The 15,080-nt window shown below is 45.6% G+C and overlaps 1 protein-coding gene across 1 annotated transcript; it reads left to right on the top strand.

Moving 5' to 3' along the window:
• Positions 1 to 916: 916 nt before the first annotated feature.
• On the top strand, positions 917 to 12,402 carry LOC308280777 (protein NLRC3-like; the record flags this gene model as incomplete). Its single annotated transcript, XM_080755094.1, has 6 exons — positions 917 to 940; positions 1,491 to 1,634; positions 4,577 to 4,849; positions 5,556 to 5,647; positions 5,774 to 5,923; positions 10,680 to 12,402. 6 exons carry the CDS (start codon positions 917 to 919, stop codon positions 12,400 to 12,402), a joined length of 2,406 nt encoding a protein of 801 aa, XP_080611220.1.
• Between the last annotated feature and the right edge of the window lie 2,678 nt (positions 12,403 to 15,080).

Raw genomic sequence — 15,080 nt, forward strand, 5'->3', positions numbered from 1 at the left:
CCCTGGAGCTTGCCTGTTGGTGGACATGCAAGAGGTGGCTACACTCTTCATCCCAGCCCGGGATGTAGTTTGCATTGAAGCCACGGGGGATGTTTTTTCTTGCTGCCCCAAGGAGTGCTTTGCAGTAGACTGCATACCCAGCATCCACATCGGCAGATTGTGGGTCTGGGAGGCAGACTGAGTCTTTCTGTCTCCTCAGTGAAAGACTGCCAATTTGCCTTTTGGAAGTTCCATCTTCTGACAGGTTTCCCCGCTACTGGCTGCACCAGAGATGGAACCTTTATGATGGACGGCCGATGGTGTGAGCGGGGGAAGCTTTCCAGAACACGTCTCTCCGGCTTTTGGGCCGTGTGACATACCGCGAAGGCCAGATCTGGGTTTGTGTAGCTGTTCCAGCGTGCAAAAGAAGCTTGGTGGTTCTTTCGGGTCAAACAGCAGCAGCACATTGGCACTCCAGGCCCATTGGCTTAATGTCTCTCCGTTTGGTGTTGTATGGCTGTAATCCCAATCTGTGTGTTGGCAGTTGAAGTCCCCTGCATAGATGGCGGATGCAGGTGCCAGCAGGAGTGATGCAATGGTCAGCGTGGCTGGTGGGGGATGATAGACATTGACAACCGATGTGGACTGTACTTTAGTAGACAGCCATTCGATGTTGGAGCCTGGTGGAGATTGGCCAGTGGCTGTCCAGCTAAGGTCGCTCCTGACAAAGGTTGCAAGTCCATGCTGTTTGCTGTGGGTGGACCCAGCAAGGTGGAATCCGGGCAGTTTGAGGATGTTGTCACAGTGTGCCTCCTGAAGGAGGACGGCTGCTACTTTGTGGGAGTCAGCGAGGTGGCGAGTGACTTCCAGTCTGGCGGTGGTGAGGCCCTCTACATTGATCAGGAGCACTGACAGAACCTGGTGCTCCACGGTCGGGATGGCAACCCGTCCTGACGTGGACGTATGATGTCTCTCTGGCCACTTGCGCTCTGGCCTGTCAGCTGGGTGACAGGTGACGGGTTGGCGACATTGGTTTCACAAGCGGGTCTTTCTCCCTGACCTTGCTACTCACAGAGGAGACCACGTGAAGGTTGTTGTCCATGAAAGCAACCGCGGCCTGCTTAACCGTGGTGTGTGCGTGTGTGAGACAAAACCTGTATGCGGAGCACGTTGTGAACTAGGAAAGGCATCCGTGCCGGGTTTTCCAAGTGCCTGCTCTGTTTGTGGAAAGCACAGCTGTTTGCTCGCCACTGCCACGCGAGCCTCCGCCTGATTTCCTTCTGGGAATCGCCCTTAGAAATCCACTTCTCCGGCGGCTGTTGCAACAATTCGATTCTACACTACAAGTCTGTTTTGACCACGTGGACTGGGAGATGTTTCAGAACGCTGCTGAAAACAATGACAACGAGTTTTCAGACACAGTCACGTGTTTCATCAGCAAGTGTATTGATGGCATTGTTCCAAAAAAGACTGTCCTGGATTTTCCCCAGTGAAAAACCGTGGATTAACAGCGAGGTACGAGCTGCTGTCCATGCAAGAAACATCACCTTCAGATCTGGAAATCTGGGGGACACCCGACGACACTCCTGAGGGCCATCAGGAAAGCTAAGAGGGACTACACGACCAAGCTGCAGGACCAGTTTGAGAGCGGGGATGTGAGGAGCACATGGCAGGGGCTGCGTACTGTTACAGACTACAGAGGAACACGTCAGGGGCTGCGTACTGTTACAGACTACAGAGGAACACGTCAGGGGCTGCGTACTGTTACAGACTACAGAGGAACACGTCAGGGGCTGCGTACTGTTACAGACTACAGAGGAACACGTCAGGGGCTGCGTACTGTTACAGACTACAGAGGAACACGTCAGGGGCTGCGTACTGTTACAGACTACAGAGGAACACGTCAGGGGCTGCGTACTGTTACAGACTACAGAGGAACACTTATCAGGGGCTGCGTACTGTTACAGACTACAGAGGAACACTTATCAGGGGCTGCGTACTGTTACAGACTACAGAGGGAGAGCTAGATCTGCAGAGACCCCCTTCTGCCTCCCTCCTTGTGGAGCTGAACAACTTCTTTTTTTTTTTTTCTAAATTTTTATCCCACGATTTTTGTAACCCATTTTTTCACCCGGTGCCAATTGCCTAAGCTGTGATCCTGGGCTCTACTCTCCCTCTGCCAACCTGGGGAGGGCCCCGAACTGAGCTCATGCTTCCTTCAATGCATGAGGAGTGAGCAGGCCGCTTCTTATCACCTGACAGGGGGAGCTTCCCCGGTTGGACATAGCGCGTGGAAGGAACACGTTATTCCAACCAGTTCCATTCCCCTCCATCAGGCGCCCCGGCTGGCCAGGGGGAGGCTTTATAGAGACCAGGATTACTGCATGTTTTTGTGAGGGTATCTACCCTAGGAGACACGGGGAGAACATGCAAACTCCACACAGAAAGGCCCTTTTGCCAACCCCACCTAGGGTGTGGGCACTAGGGATGCGAATCTCGACCACTGAGGCGATACGATACGCATCACGATACACTACCAGCCATACGATATAATTGCGATACATTGAAATCTTGCCGATACGATACATCACGATTCACCCCTGACCCCGATACGATGCGATATGTTTCACGATACTTTGCGATACACCCCTGGTCCTTACGATGCGATACGATTCACGATTCGGTGCGATTCAACACAATGCAAAGGATTTATATTAAAGCCCATGTAAATTCCCCCCCCCCCCCCCCAAAAAAAAAATTACTAAAAATGCATTACATTTAATTTCCAAACAATTTATTGTTTCACTGTAGTACTAGGCTCTGTCTAACAATCCAACTTATTGAAATCTGGGAGAACACTCCCTGGCTGGTAGAAATGTTTGATTAATACTATATCATTATATCATTATTATATATCAAGCAGGTGGTCAGGGACCCCTAGGGTCCTCAGAGTTATGTGAGGCGGCCAAATATTAATAGTTAGTTGTTACAGTAACCAATAAGCAAGTAGCAACCCTATAGGGGAACATTAGCCAATACATTAACACTTATTGAGGGTTTAAGAGATAATAATTAATGAATGAATAACATAAATCCATCATATTAATAGAAAAGATAATGTGTGAACAAATAAACACAACATAGTAATGTATTAATGTCACTGATGATATAGTGCTGTCAAACAAGTCTCTGACAGGTTTTAATCTGCAACAGTTTTATATAATAGCCTACAGTAGTCTAACATAGCCTACAGTGGGGGTCCCTGCTTGATCTCTCTCTTCTCAGTTGAGTTAAGGATCCTTGACCTGTATTATTATTATATTGTATGAATATAATCTAGGATTTTGCCATTTCTAGTCAAAATGTTTTAAAACGTAGATATTTGAGTCACAACGCGTCGCGTTGTGAGCTTGTAGGTCTGCTATTTAGGTGCGTGCGCGACACCGTCGAGCTGCCAAGTATAAATCAGGCTCCAGCCTGAGCCTCTCTTTGCAGAGGGAACAGCAGCAGCCTGCAGCTACAGTAACAAGTTGTGAATCAGTGTCAAATACTTTAAATCGCTAGTTGCACGCCCAGTATCGTTGTTGTAGTTCATACGTGTGTGTAGTTAAAGCGTGGAAGCTTCTGCTTTGTTTAAATCAATTCTGTCGCAGACTCGACAAGAAGAACAAACGGGTGTGGAATGTGGATCATAATATCACGCAGCGTGCTCCAGTCCAGTGACACAACAACGGATCACATCAGCGAACATTGGACAGGGATGTTATAAAGCTAAACGTGGTACTAATCTTGCATGTTTAACCAGTGGGCTCACGACTCACGAGTGCTGTCTGTCTGCATTCTGTCGGGTCAGGTGTTCACTGGGCTCCGCTGAGCAGCCCAGTGCTGCTGTAAAAGACGTCGCTACAAGTGCTTTTTGGGGGGAGGGCTGATGGGGTATTCAATGCGCCTCGGAAACACACAACAGAATGAAATACTATTATGCAAAAACCGATCCAACCGTGGAATGTACCGATCCAAACACTCACGATACGATACAATCACGATTCCAGCCGTCAATTGTACCGATCCACCCTGAATGAACCGATTCACTCGTGTCGCGCACGTTTGTATCGCGATTACGATCCGTATCGGTATATCTCCGCATCCCTAGTGGGCACTGATGACGCGGAGGAGGTGAGCTGAACAACTTCTACCCCGGTTCGAGTCCAGCAGCTCAGAGCAGCCTCTGCCTGCATCACCAGTGGACACCAGCCCTTTAACCAAGCCCCCAGAACCCTGGGGGAGCCCTGAAGCGCAATGGACATCGTGGCCGTTTTGAGGTACTGCAGTTGGGGCTTCTAACACTTGAACGCGCACTAGGCTTCTTTGTATTGACGCGCGTTCATACCGGAAGTGCTCGTTCATGAATTGAAGCCCCAGCGCGTCCATGAACACAAACTATGATGCAAATTGCGTCAGAAAGGCCCCACTACGTCACGGTTTTACTACCCGAAAGAAGGGGTGAAAGCGCCTCATGCGTTGGGTGAGCAACTCAATGCAAGTGGACGGGCGGGGATATCAGGTGTCCTCTCTATTGTTATTATAACTCTATGAGCATGAGGTGGGCAGGGGCTTCCAGCAGGTCAACAACTGCAAAGCCGCCGGCCCGGATGGCATCCCAGGCCGCGTGCTCAAAGCATGCACAGACCAGCTGGCGGGAGTGTTTACAACTATCTTTAACCTCTACCTCTCCCAAGCTGTGGTCCCCTCCGGCTTCAAATCCTCCATCGTGGTCCCGGTCCCCAAGAAGAACCACAAGGCAGCGCGCCTCAACGATTGGAGACCGGTCACTCTCACACCTATCGTCAGTAAGTGTTTTGAGAGACTGGTAAGAGATTACATCTGCTCTTCGCTGGCTGCCACACTCGACCCATGGCAATTTGCTTATCGTCGAAACCGATCAACTGACGATGCAGTTGCCTTGGCCGTACACTCTGCCCTCACCTACCTAGACAATGGAAAGAACAGATGTGTGCGAATGCTTTTTGTGGACTGCAGCTCTGCCTTTAATAAAATCATCCCAGCCAGACTGGACATGAAGCTTAAAGATAAGGGGTGACATGATTTTTCCCCCTATAAAACATGATTATCTACTATTATGATTATACTACAAGGAATATTTTCTTCCAAAAAAAGTGTACAGAAAGAGTTAAAATGATGTTTTTATGTGGCCACACCCACCAGTTCATTGGTATGCGTAGTTGTCATGGTGGGTGGTGACCCAGCTGAAGTTAGCCACACCCACGTGTGTTGGGTGAATGGTAATTAGGGGAGGGGTTGATTCTATGTATCTGTGTTTTTGGACCGGCACTTTTGACCCACAAGGTGTCAGCCTCCAGCTAAAAACCCAAATACAAAAAGAATACATAATTGCTCATAACAACCACACCAGGGGATCTAATGAAGTACTGTCAACCAACTAGACACATGAATCCAGAAAAAGTACAAAACTATGGCACCGCCTCTTTAAAGACCTGGGACTGCACCCGTCCATGTACAGCTGGATCCTGAACTTTCTAACGGGTTGCCGTCAGGTGGTGAGGATGGGTAACATCACGTCGGACCCCCTGTCCCTCAACACAGGAGCCCCTCAGGGCTGTGTGCTGAGCCCTCTCCTCTACTCACTGTACACTTGCGACTGTACAGCTTCAATGGCATTATTAAATACGCTGGCGATACGACGGTGTTGGGCTGGATAGAGAATGACGATGAGACGGCTTGGGACACTGACACAGTGGTGTCAGGACAACAGCCTTGTGCTCAACGTGGGTAAAACAAAGGAACTGATCATGGACTTCAGGAGGACAGAGAGGGAACACGCACCCATCCTCATCAATGGTGTTGCAGTGGAGCAGGTCTCTGACTTCAAGCTCCTGGGGATCAACATCTCCAGGGACCTGAAGTGGGCCAAACACACCACTCAAGTTGTGAAAAAAGGCCCAACAGAGACTCTACTGCCTTCGGCGCCTGAAAAAGTTTAAAGTTAGTCCCCGCATTCTCAGAGTGTTCTACAACAGCACAATTGAGAGCATCCTGACATGGTTTGGGAACTGCACTGCTGTGGAAAGGAAAACACTGCAGAGAGTGGTGAAAACAGCACAGTGCACCCCTTCGGGGAATTTATGAGAGACGCTGTGTGGTGAAGGCAGAGAAGGCATCGTTAAGGATGTTCACCACCCCACACTACACACTACAGCCTGTTTGAAGCTCTTCCACACACCCACAGCCTGGAAAACAGTACAGGAGTATCGGAAGCAGCACCACCAGACTCTTGAACAGTTTTTAACCATCAGTGATGAGACTGACGGATTAACATCATTTATGCACTTTATGCTCATCCCTCTCTATGAGAACTTTGTATCTTTATTTTTTTAACTGCACTGATGAGCCTACATGACCAAGAATTTCACCCACTTTTGTAATGTGTTGTGACAATAAAGATTGATTCTGACCCTCGCTAAAAACCCCAGGACAACGATCTACTCGTCCTAGACTCTTCTCCCTGCTGGCCCCCAAACTGTGGAATACACTCGGCATACTCACTCCCTAGCTTCCTCTGTGGACTGAAGACTCGCCTCTTCAGACTCCACTTTAGCCCATAGAACTTACCGTAGCACTTGCCTACACTCAAATGACCGTCGCTTTGGAGTGTCTGCTAAATGCCTAAATTTGAAATTGTGAGATACTTAGCCACGCCCCTAATGCCCTGATTCTTGATATTTCATCATTTCTATCTTTTGCCATAACATTTGAACAGTTTGTCTCACAACTTACCTCCTACCTTCAGTAATTAACTTTGACCGCCACACACAAAGTATTACACTAAACAATATGCACTTTAAATTGCACATTTAACTTAGCATGAGATCACTTTGTCATGTGTTGTTGCGACCGTCAGGTCGCAGTTACTATCAAAACCTCGACCAGCTGTCTGTCAGTCTGTCTGTCTGTCTGTCACACGTCACACGTCACACTTTTGCCCTGCTTATATCTCCGCAACCGTTGTCCCGATCCATGCCAAATTTTGCACACACACTCCTTGCCTGCCAGACCACAACCTCAATTCACACATGGCCCTCTTCTAGCGCCACAATGAGCCCGATTCTTGCAAAACTAATTTTTGGACGCAGCTCCTACAATTTTTGCCCTAAAATCATGCAAATCGGTACACAGTATGTCTACACTCATGTCATCAACGTGGATCTATCCCATTTAGCTCCACCTTCAGGACGATTTTCTCAAACACATTTTTGGACACTGCTCCTACAGATTTTGCCCTAAAATCACGCAAATCGGTACACAGTATGTCTACACTCATGTCATCAACATGGATCTGTCCCATATAGCGCCACCTTCAGGCCGATTTTTTAAAACACATTTTTGGACACTGCTCCTACAGATTTTGCCCTAAAATCACGCAAATCGGTACACAGTATGTCTACACTCATCTCATCCATATGGATCTGTCCCATATAGCGCCACCAACAGGCCAATTTCTTCAAACAAATTTTTGGACACTACTCCGACACATTTTGCCTTAAAATCACGCTGCGACCTAACGGTCGCTTATCTCCCGATTAGGGAGTCTTACTGGTATAGTAAAAACAAAGCTATTCATGGTCTAATAACAGTGTGTCCTCCCTGTCCAATGTTTATCTATAGTATAAGTTGCTATATGGGTAGTTTGTGAATTAAGTGCTACAAATCATTATTTGCTGTTCAGTGTTTATCTAGAGATTATAAATCACTGTTCAATGTTTATCTATAGATTTGTGTCTATGTGCTGTTCAGTGGTGAAGCTGCACTATGCAGACTAACTGAATGACATTTACTATGTTGTACTTTCATAATGAGATTTAACAATAAATAATGTTCAACAAACTGACTTTTTCATTCACATGATAATTATTTAAACATTTGTATGATTCCAGAAGTCTTCACCACAGAGCAGAATCTCCAGCAGTGAAGAGTGACCGCTCTAAAGATGAACCTCCTTCAGACACTGATGAACCTGGACCTTCACACACACAGTATGTCATTCATTATAAATTGTGGAAAACATAATCGAATGTGGAGTTTTGTCATGATCCAAGGATCAGGATAAAATAAAAAGGTTTATTTTATGACCTACGGTTCTAGAGTTATAGGCCAAAATGTGAAGCTGGCTGTTGTAGCGCCACCATGAGGCTGCTTTAGCCCAGTCTCATGGCAATCAGACACTGCATTCATGATGTGTCATTTTGGACAAAACAGGCCCCTCCCACAAACTGTGAAAGCCGAACGTTGCCAATCAGAAGGGAGTGTGAAAGAGCAGACAGATAGATTATGATCATGTGACCACAGAGTTGAAACTATGTTCATGAGCCCCGCCCCCGCACCGAGGAACACAGATCTGTGTCAGACCCCAGACCTGCACGAACATCATAACTTTATGTGATGGTGCATGCTTAAAACGAACAGATCTACAAGCTAACATCCTGTACTATTGCACTGTCTTGATAGCTTGTAAATCTGCTCTTTTTGTGCATGTGACAACCTCCTCTACCAGTTAAAATGCTCTGCTCCACAGATCTGCAGTACATCTGCTGGACACACTACAGTACAGACTCATAGACCCATACAGTGAAGAGAGCACCTTTATCTCGGTCAGAAAACGAAATCACGCTCATTGTAACGAGTAATGCTGCGTTATTTGGATGAGTAATATGTAATAGTAGGGCTGGCAGAGTAATAAGTTACACGACTACTCGCTATTGGGTAAAGTAATAATATTACAGTAATATATTATTAAGTAACTCGTTGCTGCCCAACACTGCACATACATCATATAAGTGTATGATATTCTAACCCAACACTACACATACATCATATAAGTGTATGATATTCTAACCCAACACTGCACATACATCATATAAGTGTATGATATTCTAACCCAACACTGCACATACATCATATAAGTGTATGATGTTCTAACCCAACACTGCACATACATCATATAAGTGTATGATATTCTAACCCAACACTGCACATACATCATATAAGTGTATGATATTCTAACCCAACACTGCACATACATCATATAAGTGTATGATATTCTAACCCAACACTGCACATACATCATACTAGTAAGACACCCGAGGGTGGAATGCGACCTCAGGGTGACATGCAACCTAGGTCGCGCCAATTCTTGACAATCTGGCCAACCACAGCGTTTCTCTGACGATTCTAGTTGTTGTCATTCTGGGGGGAGTTTGTTCATGTTTTTGTGAGGGTATCAACCCTAGGAGACACGGGGAGAACATCTCCATGTTTAGGCAAACTCCACACAGAAAGGCCCTATCGCTCACACCCTAGGTTCGGTTGGCGATAGGGCCTTTCTGTGTGGAGTTTGCCTAAACATGGAGATGTGGTACAGAAGGACTCATATATGGGCATAGTGCCGGCCGAAAATTCAGGTATTTTCGGGTATATTCGGGTGGCTACTTTCTATGACGGTAGTCCCATATGACATGATGGACTGGACTATCTCCATATATAGTTCATGTTTTTGTGAGGGTATCAACCCTAGGAGACACGGGGAGAACATGCAAACTCCACACAGAAAGGCCCTATCGCTCACACCCTAGGTTGGGTTGGCGATAGGGCCTTTCTGTGTGGAGTTTGCCTAAACATGGAGATGTGGTACAGAAGGACTCATATATGGGCATAAAAAGTATGTCATGTGACATCACTTCCTGTACAGACAGTCAGACAGACAGCCATTGACTCCGACCTAACAATAGCTACTGTCTATGACGGTAGTTCCATATGACATATTGGACTAGACTATCTCCATATATAGTGTTATCCACATCTCCATGTTAGGACTCATATATGGGCATAAAAATTATGTCATGTGACATCACTTCCTGTACAGACAGTCAGCCATTGACTCCGGATTAACAATGGCTACTGTCTATGACGGTAGTCCCATATGACATATTGGACTAGACTATCTCCATATATAGTGTTATCCACATCTCCATGTTTAGACAGCCAATGACTCCGGCCTAACAATGGCTACTTTCTATGACGGTAGTCCCATATGACATGATGGACTGGACTATCTCCATATATAGTGTTATCCACATTTCGTGTAGCCGCCCTGTACAGGAAGTGATGTCACAACTCGCTGACATCACACTGACATCACAGAGGATACGGACGGTCACGAGGATACGGAAGGAAGGAAGGACACTCAAGCGACACGGTTCTTCAGAGTATATGCGACCTTCGGTCGCAATAAGTATGATGAAGTATGATCATATAGTCATATCTCCTTCTCGTCCACAGAGAGAGGACTTGTGTTCTGATCCCACCTGGACTGAAGACGTCCCGTCAAACCACAAGTGGACAAAGTAAGACTGGACACAGTTTGTAATAATTATATTTTTTACTGACATGCATAAAGGACAGAAGACATAGTCTGGAGGGCATTTCATTAATAATGTTCATACACAGCTGTAAGAATGTAAAGTTATGAATGAATCTGAATGTTTAAAATGTCTTCATTGTCTTCTCATAGCAGGTGTCAGTCCACAGGAGGATTTAAAGGTTTATAAGGTCGGTTTGAACCGTCTTGATCGTGTGACATACGTCACTGAAGTGCCCTCCCTCAGCAGCATCTTCACAGAGCTCCACATCTCAGTGGGAGAGAGTGAAGGGGTTAATACCCAACATGAGGTCTGGCAGCTTGAGGCAGCTTCCAAGAAGAAGACCCTCCTTGACCAACCAATCAAATGCTCTGACATCTTTAAGCCCCTCCTCCTTGGCAGAGACAAACCTATCAGAAGAGTTCTGACCAAGGGCATCGCTGGCATTGGAAAAACCTTCTCTGTGCGTAAGTTAACTCTGGACTGGGCAAGGGGTTTAGAAAACCAAGATGTCATTCTCCTGGTTCCCTTCTCATTCCGGGAGCTGAACTTGGTCAGAGATGAGCAGCACAGTCTTCTCTCACTGATCCATCGTTTCCACCCAGAATTAAAGAACGTCACAGCAGAGCAGCTCGCTGTCTGGAAGGTTGTCCTCATCTTTGATGGTTTGGATGAAAGCAGGTTTCCGTTGAAATTCGAGAACATTCGCATTGGTTCTGATGTCTTCCAAGAGAATGACATTGTTTCTGATGTCACAGTGACATCATCAGTGGATTTGCTGTTGACAAACCTCATCGAGGGGAATCTGCTCCCTAACGCCTTCCTCTGGATAACTACCAGACCTGCAGCAGCCAATCAGATCCCTCCTGATCATATTGACCTGGTGACAGAAGTACGGGGGTTCACAGATCCCCAGAAGGAGGAGTTCTTCAGGAAGAGATTCAGTGATGAGAAGCTGGCCAGCAAAATCATCTCACACATGAAGACATCAAGGAGCCTCCACATCATGTGTCACATCCCAGTCTTCTGTTCGATCACCGCTACCGTTCTGGAGGGCATGTTGAAGACAGACGAGACAGAACAGCTGCCCAAGACCCAGACTGCGATGTACAGCCACTTCCTGTCGGTCCAGACAAAGAGGAAGAATCTGAAGTATGATGGGAGTCATGATGTGAATCAACAGCAGCTCACGGAGAAGGACAGGGAGGTTCTTCTGAAGCTGGGCAGGCTGGCATTTGAACATCTGGAGAAAGGCAGCATCATGTTCTACCAAGAAGACCTGGAAGAGTGTGGCCTTGATGTGAAAGACGCCTCGCTGTACTCAGGACTGTGCACAGAGATCTTCAAGAGAGAGAGTGTGAGCTTCCAGAGAACAGTCTACAGCTTTGTTCATCTGAGCATCCAGGAGTTTCTGGCTGCAGTCTACCTGTTCCACTGTTTCACACAGAAGAACATGGAGGTACTGGAGACATTCGGGGTAGTCTGGCACGGTGGCTTGGAAGACTTCCTGAAGTCAGTCATGGAAAAATCCCAGGAGAGTAAAAATGGCCACCTGGACCTCTTTGTCCGCTTCCTTCATGGCCTCTTACTGGAGTCCAACCAGAGTCTACTGGGAGGGCTGCTGGGTCAGACAAAGAACAGTCCAAGGACCATCCAGAGAGTCATCAACAACCTGAAGGAGATGACCACTGAAGATCACTCTCCTGAGAGAATGATCAACATCTTCCACTGTTTGATGGAGATGAACGACCACTCAGTACTTCAGGAGATCCAACAGTACCTGAAGTCAGGGGACAAATCAAAGCCACTGCCTGAGAGCCAGTGTTCAGCTCTGGCCGCCATGCTGCTGATGTCAGCGGAGGTTCAGGATGAGTTGTACCTGGACACATACAACACATCAAAGGAGGGGCGACAGAGACTGATCCCAGCTGTGAGGAACTGCAGAAAGGCTCGGTTAGTATTCATGTGAATAGAAAACGTACTAGAATAGAGTCAATCTACCTTCACACCACTACACTATAGCTAGAAATGATGGTTAGCATAAAGCATTCGTTCTCAAAGTGTGGTCTGGGGTCCCCCAGGGGTCCGGTTCCAGGGGGTCCTGGAACTGGAACTGGAAATTACTATAAAGGCCTAGTGCTTTTTGTCCAAAGGGTGGCGCTCTGTGAAAGGTTGTGGGGTCACTTCATCAGTAGGGTTCATTCTCTAGGGAGCATCAATGTGCTCCATAATTTTCATGACAATCCTCACATTAGATTTTCACACATCATGTGTGCAAGCGGACATTTTGGCCTAAAGGTGGCGCTAGAGTAGAGGTCATGAAGTCAATAAAAGCAGTAGGTTTAATCCTGTCCAGAATAGTTTCATAACAATCTGACCAGTACATTTAGAAATGTTGTGACAGTGAACATTTTGACCTAATGGTGGCGCTAGAAGAAAGACTATTTGAACACTAAAATCAGTTGGGGTCATCCTCTGGGGAGCATGAAGGTTTTTATTGATATTATTCTTCAATAAATGTTGTTTATGATGTTTATGTAAGCTCTCTAAGTGCAACATATTGGGAGCTTGTAGATCTGCTATTTGGCTGAATGTTCAGCCCAGAATAGGGTTATCTGCCATGTGGTGGCGCTCTGCCGTACACCATTTCTAACTAGATCGAAGATCTCTTAGTTAACTTCACTGACAGTGAATGTGGTCTAATCTGTTTGATTTTACATTTAATCTTTACAGACTTGCTGGCTGTGACCTCAACAAGACAGACTGTGAAGTTGTGGCTTCAGCTCTCAGCTCTAATCCTTCACATCTAACAGAACTGGACCTCAGTGGGACCAAACTGGGCCTTTCATCCATGGAGCTGATCTTTGCTGGACTAAAGAGTCCACATTGTAGACTGCAGGTCCTAAGGTCAGACCAATTTACCACCATTATTTGTATTAGTTTAGTTGTACTATGTATTATGTGATCATAACATGAATACTGTGGTGAGACTTTATTTGAAGAGTGTGAATAAGGTTGACATCATGGTAACCCACACTGACTAGAATAATGATAAGGTACAGTGACTACAGTATGTGATCCATCATGGCTGCTAGGGAATGATCACATCCAGTTATGTAATCATTTGACTGTCAAACTGGTGTAAACACAGACTGGAAGGTTTGCTGGTTCCTCAGCCCATTTAACACCCATTTTTTCATGGCAAAGACGAGATGGTGACGAGCTTGACAAAGCTCTTTGATCTTTTGATAAATATGAGAGACATGTATGTGTGATTTTCATTGGCAGCTATTAAAACAGCTGATCTACATATTCGTGTTGTGAGCTTGTAGATCTGCCATTTTTCTTGTATAACTTTGACATCTCTGTCAACATATTATCTTCTCTTATGTGGGACGATGGAAACACATATTTTCAGATGGAGGTCTGCAACCAATTATTTGGGGGCCAAAGGGTGGCGCTATATGAAAGGTTGTGGGGTCACTTCATCAGTAGGGTTCATTCTCCAGGGAGCATCAATGTGCTCCATAAGTTTCATGACAATCCTCACATTAGATTTTCACAGTTCATTTGTGCAAGTGGACATTTTAGCCTAAAGGTGGTGCTAGAGTAGAGGTCATAAGGTCAGTAAAAGCAGTAGGTTTAATCCTGTGGGGAGAATAAATGTGATCAACAATTTTCATGACAACCTGACCAGTACATTTAGAAATGTTGTGACAGTGAACATTTTGACCTAATGGTGGCGCTAGAAGAAAGACTATTTGAACACTAAAATCAGTTGGGGTCATCCTCTGGGGAGCATGAAGGTTCACAGTCTTTATTTATTTTATTCTGTTTATGATGTTTATGTAAGCTCTCAATGTGCAACATGTTGTGAGCTTGTAGATCTGATATTTTGGCTGAATGGTCAGCCCAGAATAGGGTCATTGGCCATATGATGGCGCTCTACCATACACCTTTTCTAACTAGATAGAAGATCTCTTAGTGAACTTCATTGACAGTGAATGTGGTCTAATCTGTTTGATTTTACATTTAATCTTTACAGACTTGCTGGCTGTGACCTCAAAAAGACAGACTGTGAAGTTGTGGCTTCAGCTCTCAGCTCTAATCCTTCACATCTAACAGAACTGGACCTCAGTTGGACCAAACTGGACCATTCATCCATGGAGCTGATCTTTGCTGGACTAAAGAGTCCACATTGTAGACTGCAGGTCCTAAGGTCAGACTAATTTAACACCATTATTTATTTGTATTAGTTTAGATTTTCTATTTATTAAGTGATTATAACATGAATACTGTGGTGAGACTTTATTTGAAGAGTGTGAATAAGGTTGACATCATGGTAACCCACACTGACTAGAATAATGATAAGGTACAGTGACTACAGTATGTGATCCATCATGGCTGCTAGAGTAGAGGTCATGAGGTCAGTAAAAGCAGTAGGTTTAATCCTGTGGGGAGAATAAATGTGATCAACAAGTTTCATGACAATCTGACCAGTACATTTAGAAACCCTAACCCTTTTTCTCGGGCGGAGAAACCACACTGATACACTGCTGTTTAACTTGAGCAACTTGTATTAAAGATCTGTGTCTTGACAACTGACATTCAATATAAATTATTATATTATAAAACGGGCTACCTTTC

The sequence above is a fragment of the Nannobrachium achirus genome (genome assembly GCF_963921795.1).
Source record: "Nannobrachium achirus genome assembly, contig: SCAFFOLD_385, whole genome shotgun sequence".
Classification (NCBI taxonomy): domain Eukaryota; kingdom Metazoa; phylum Chordata; class Actinopteri; order Myctophiformes; family Myctophidae; genus Nannobrachium; species Nannobrachium achirus.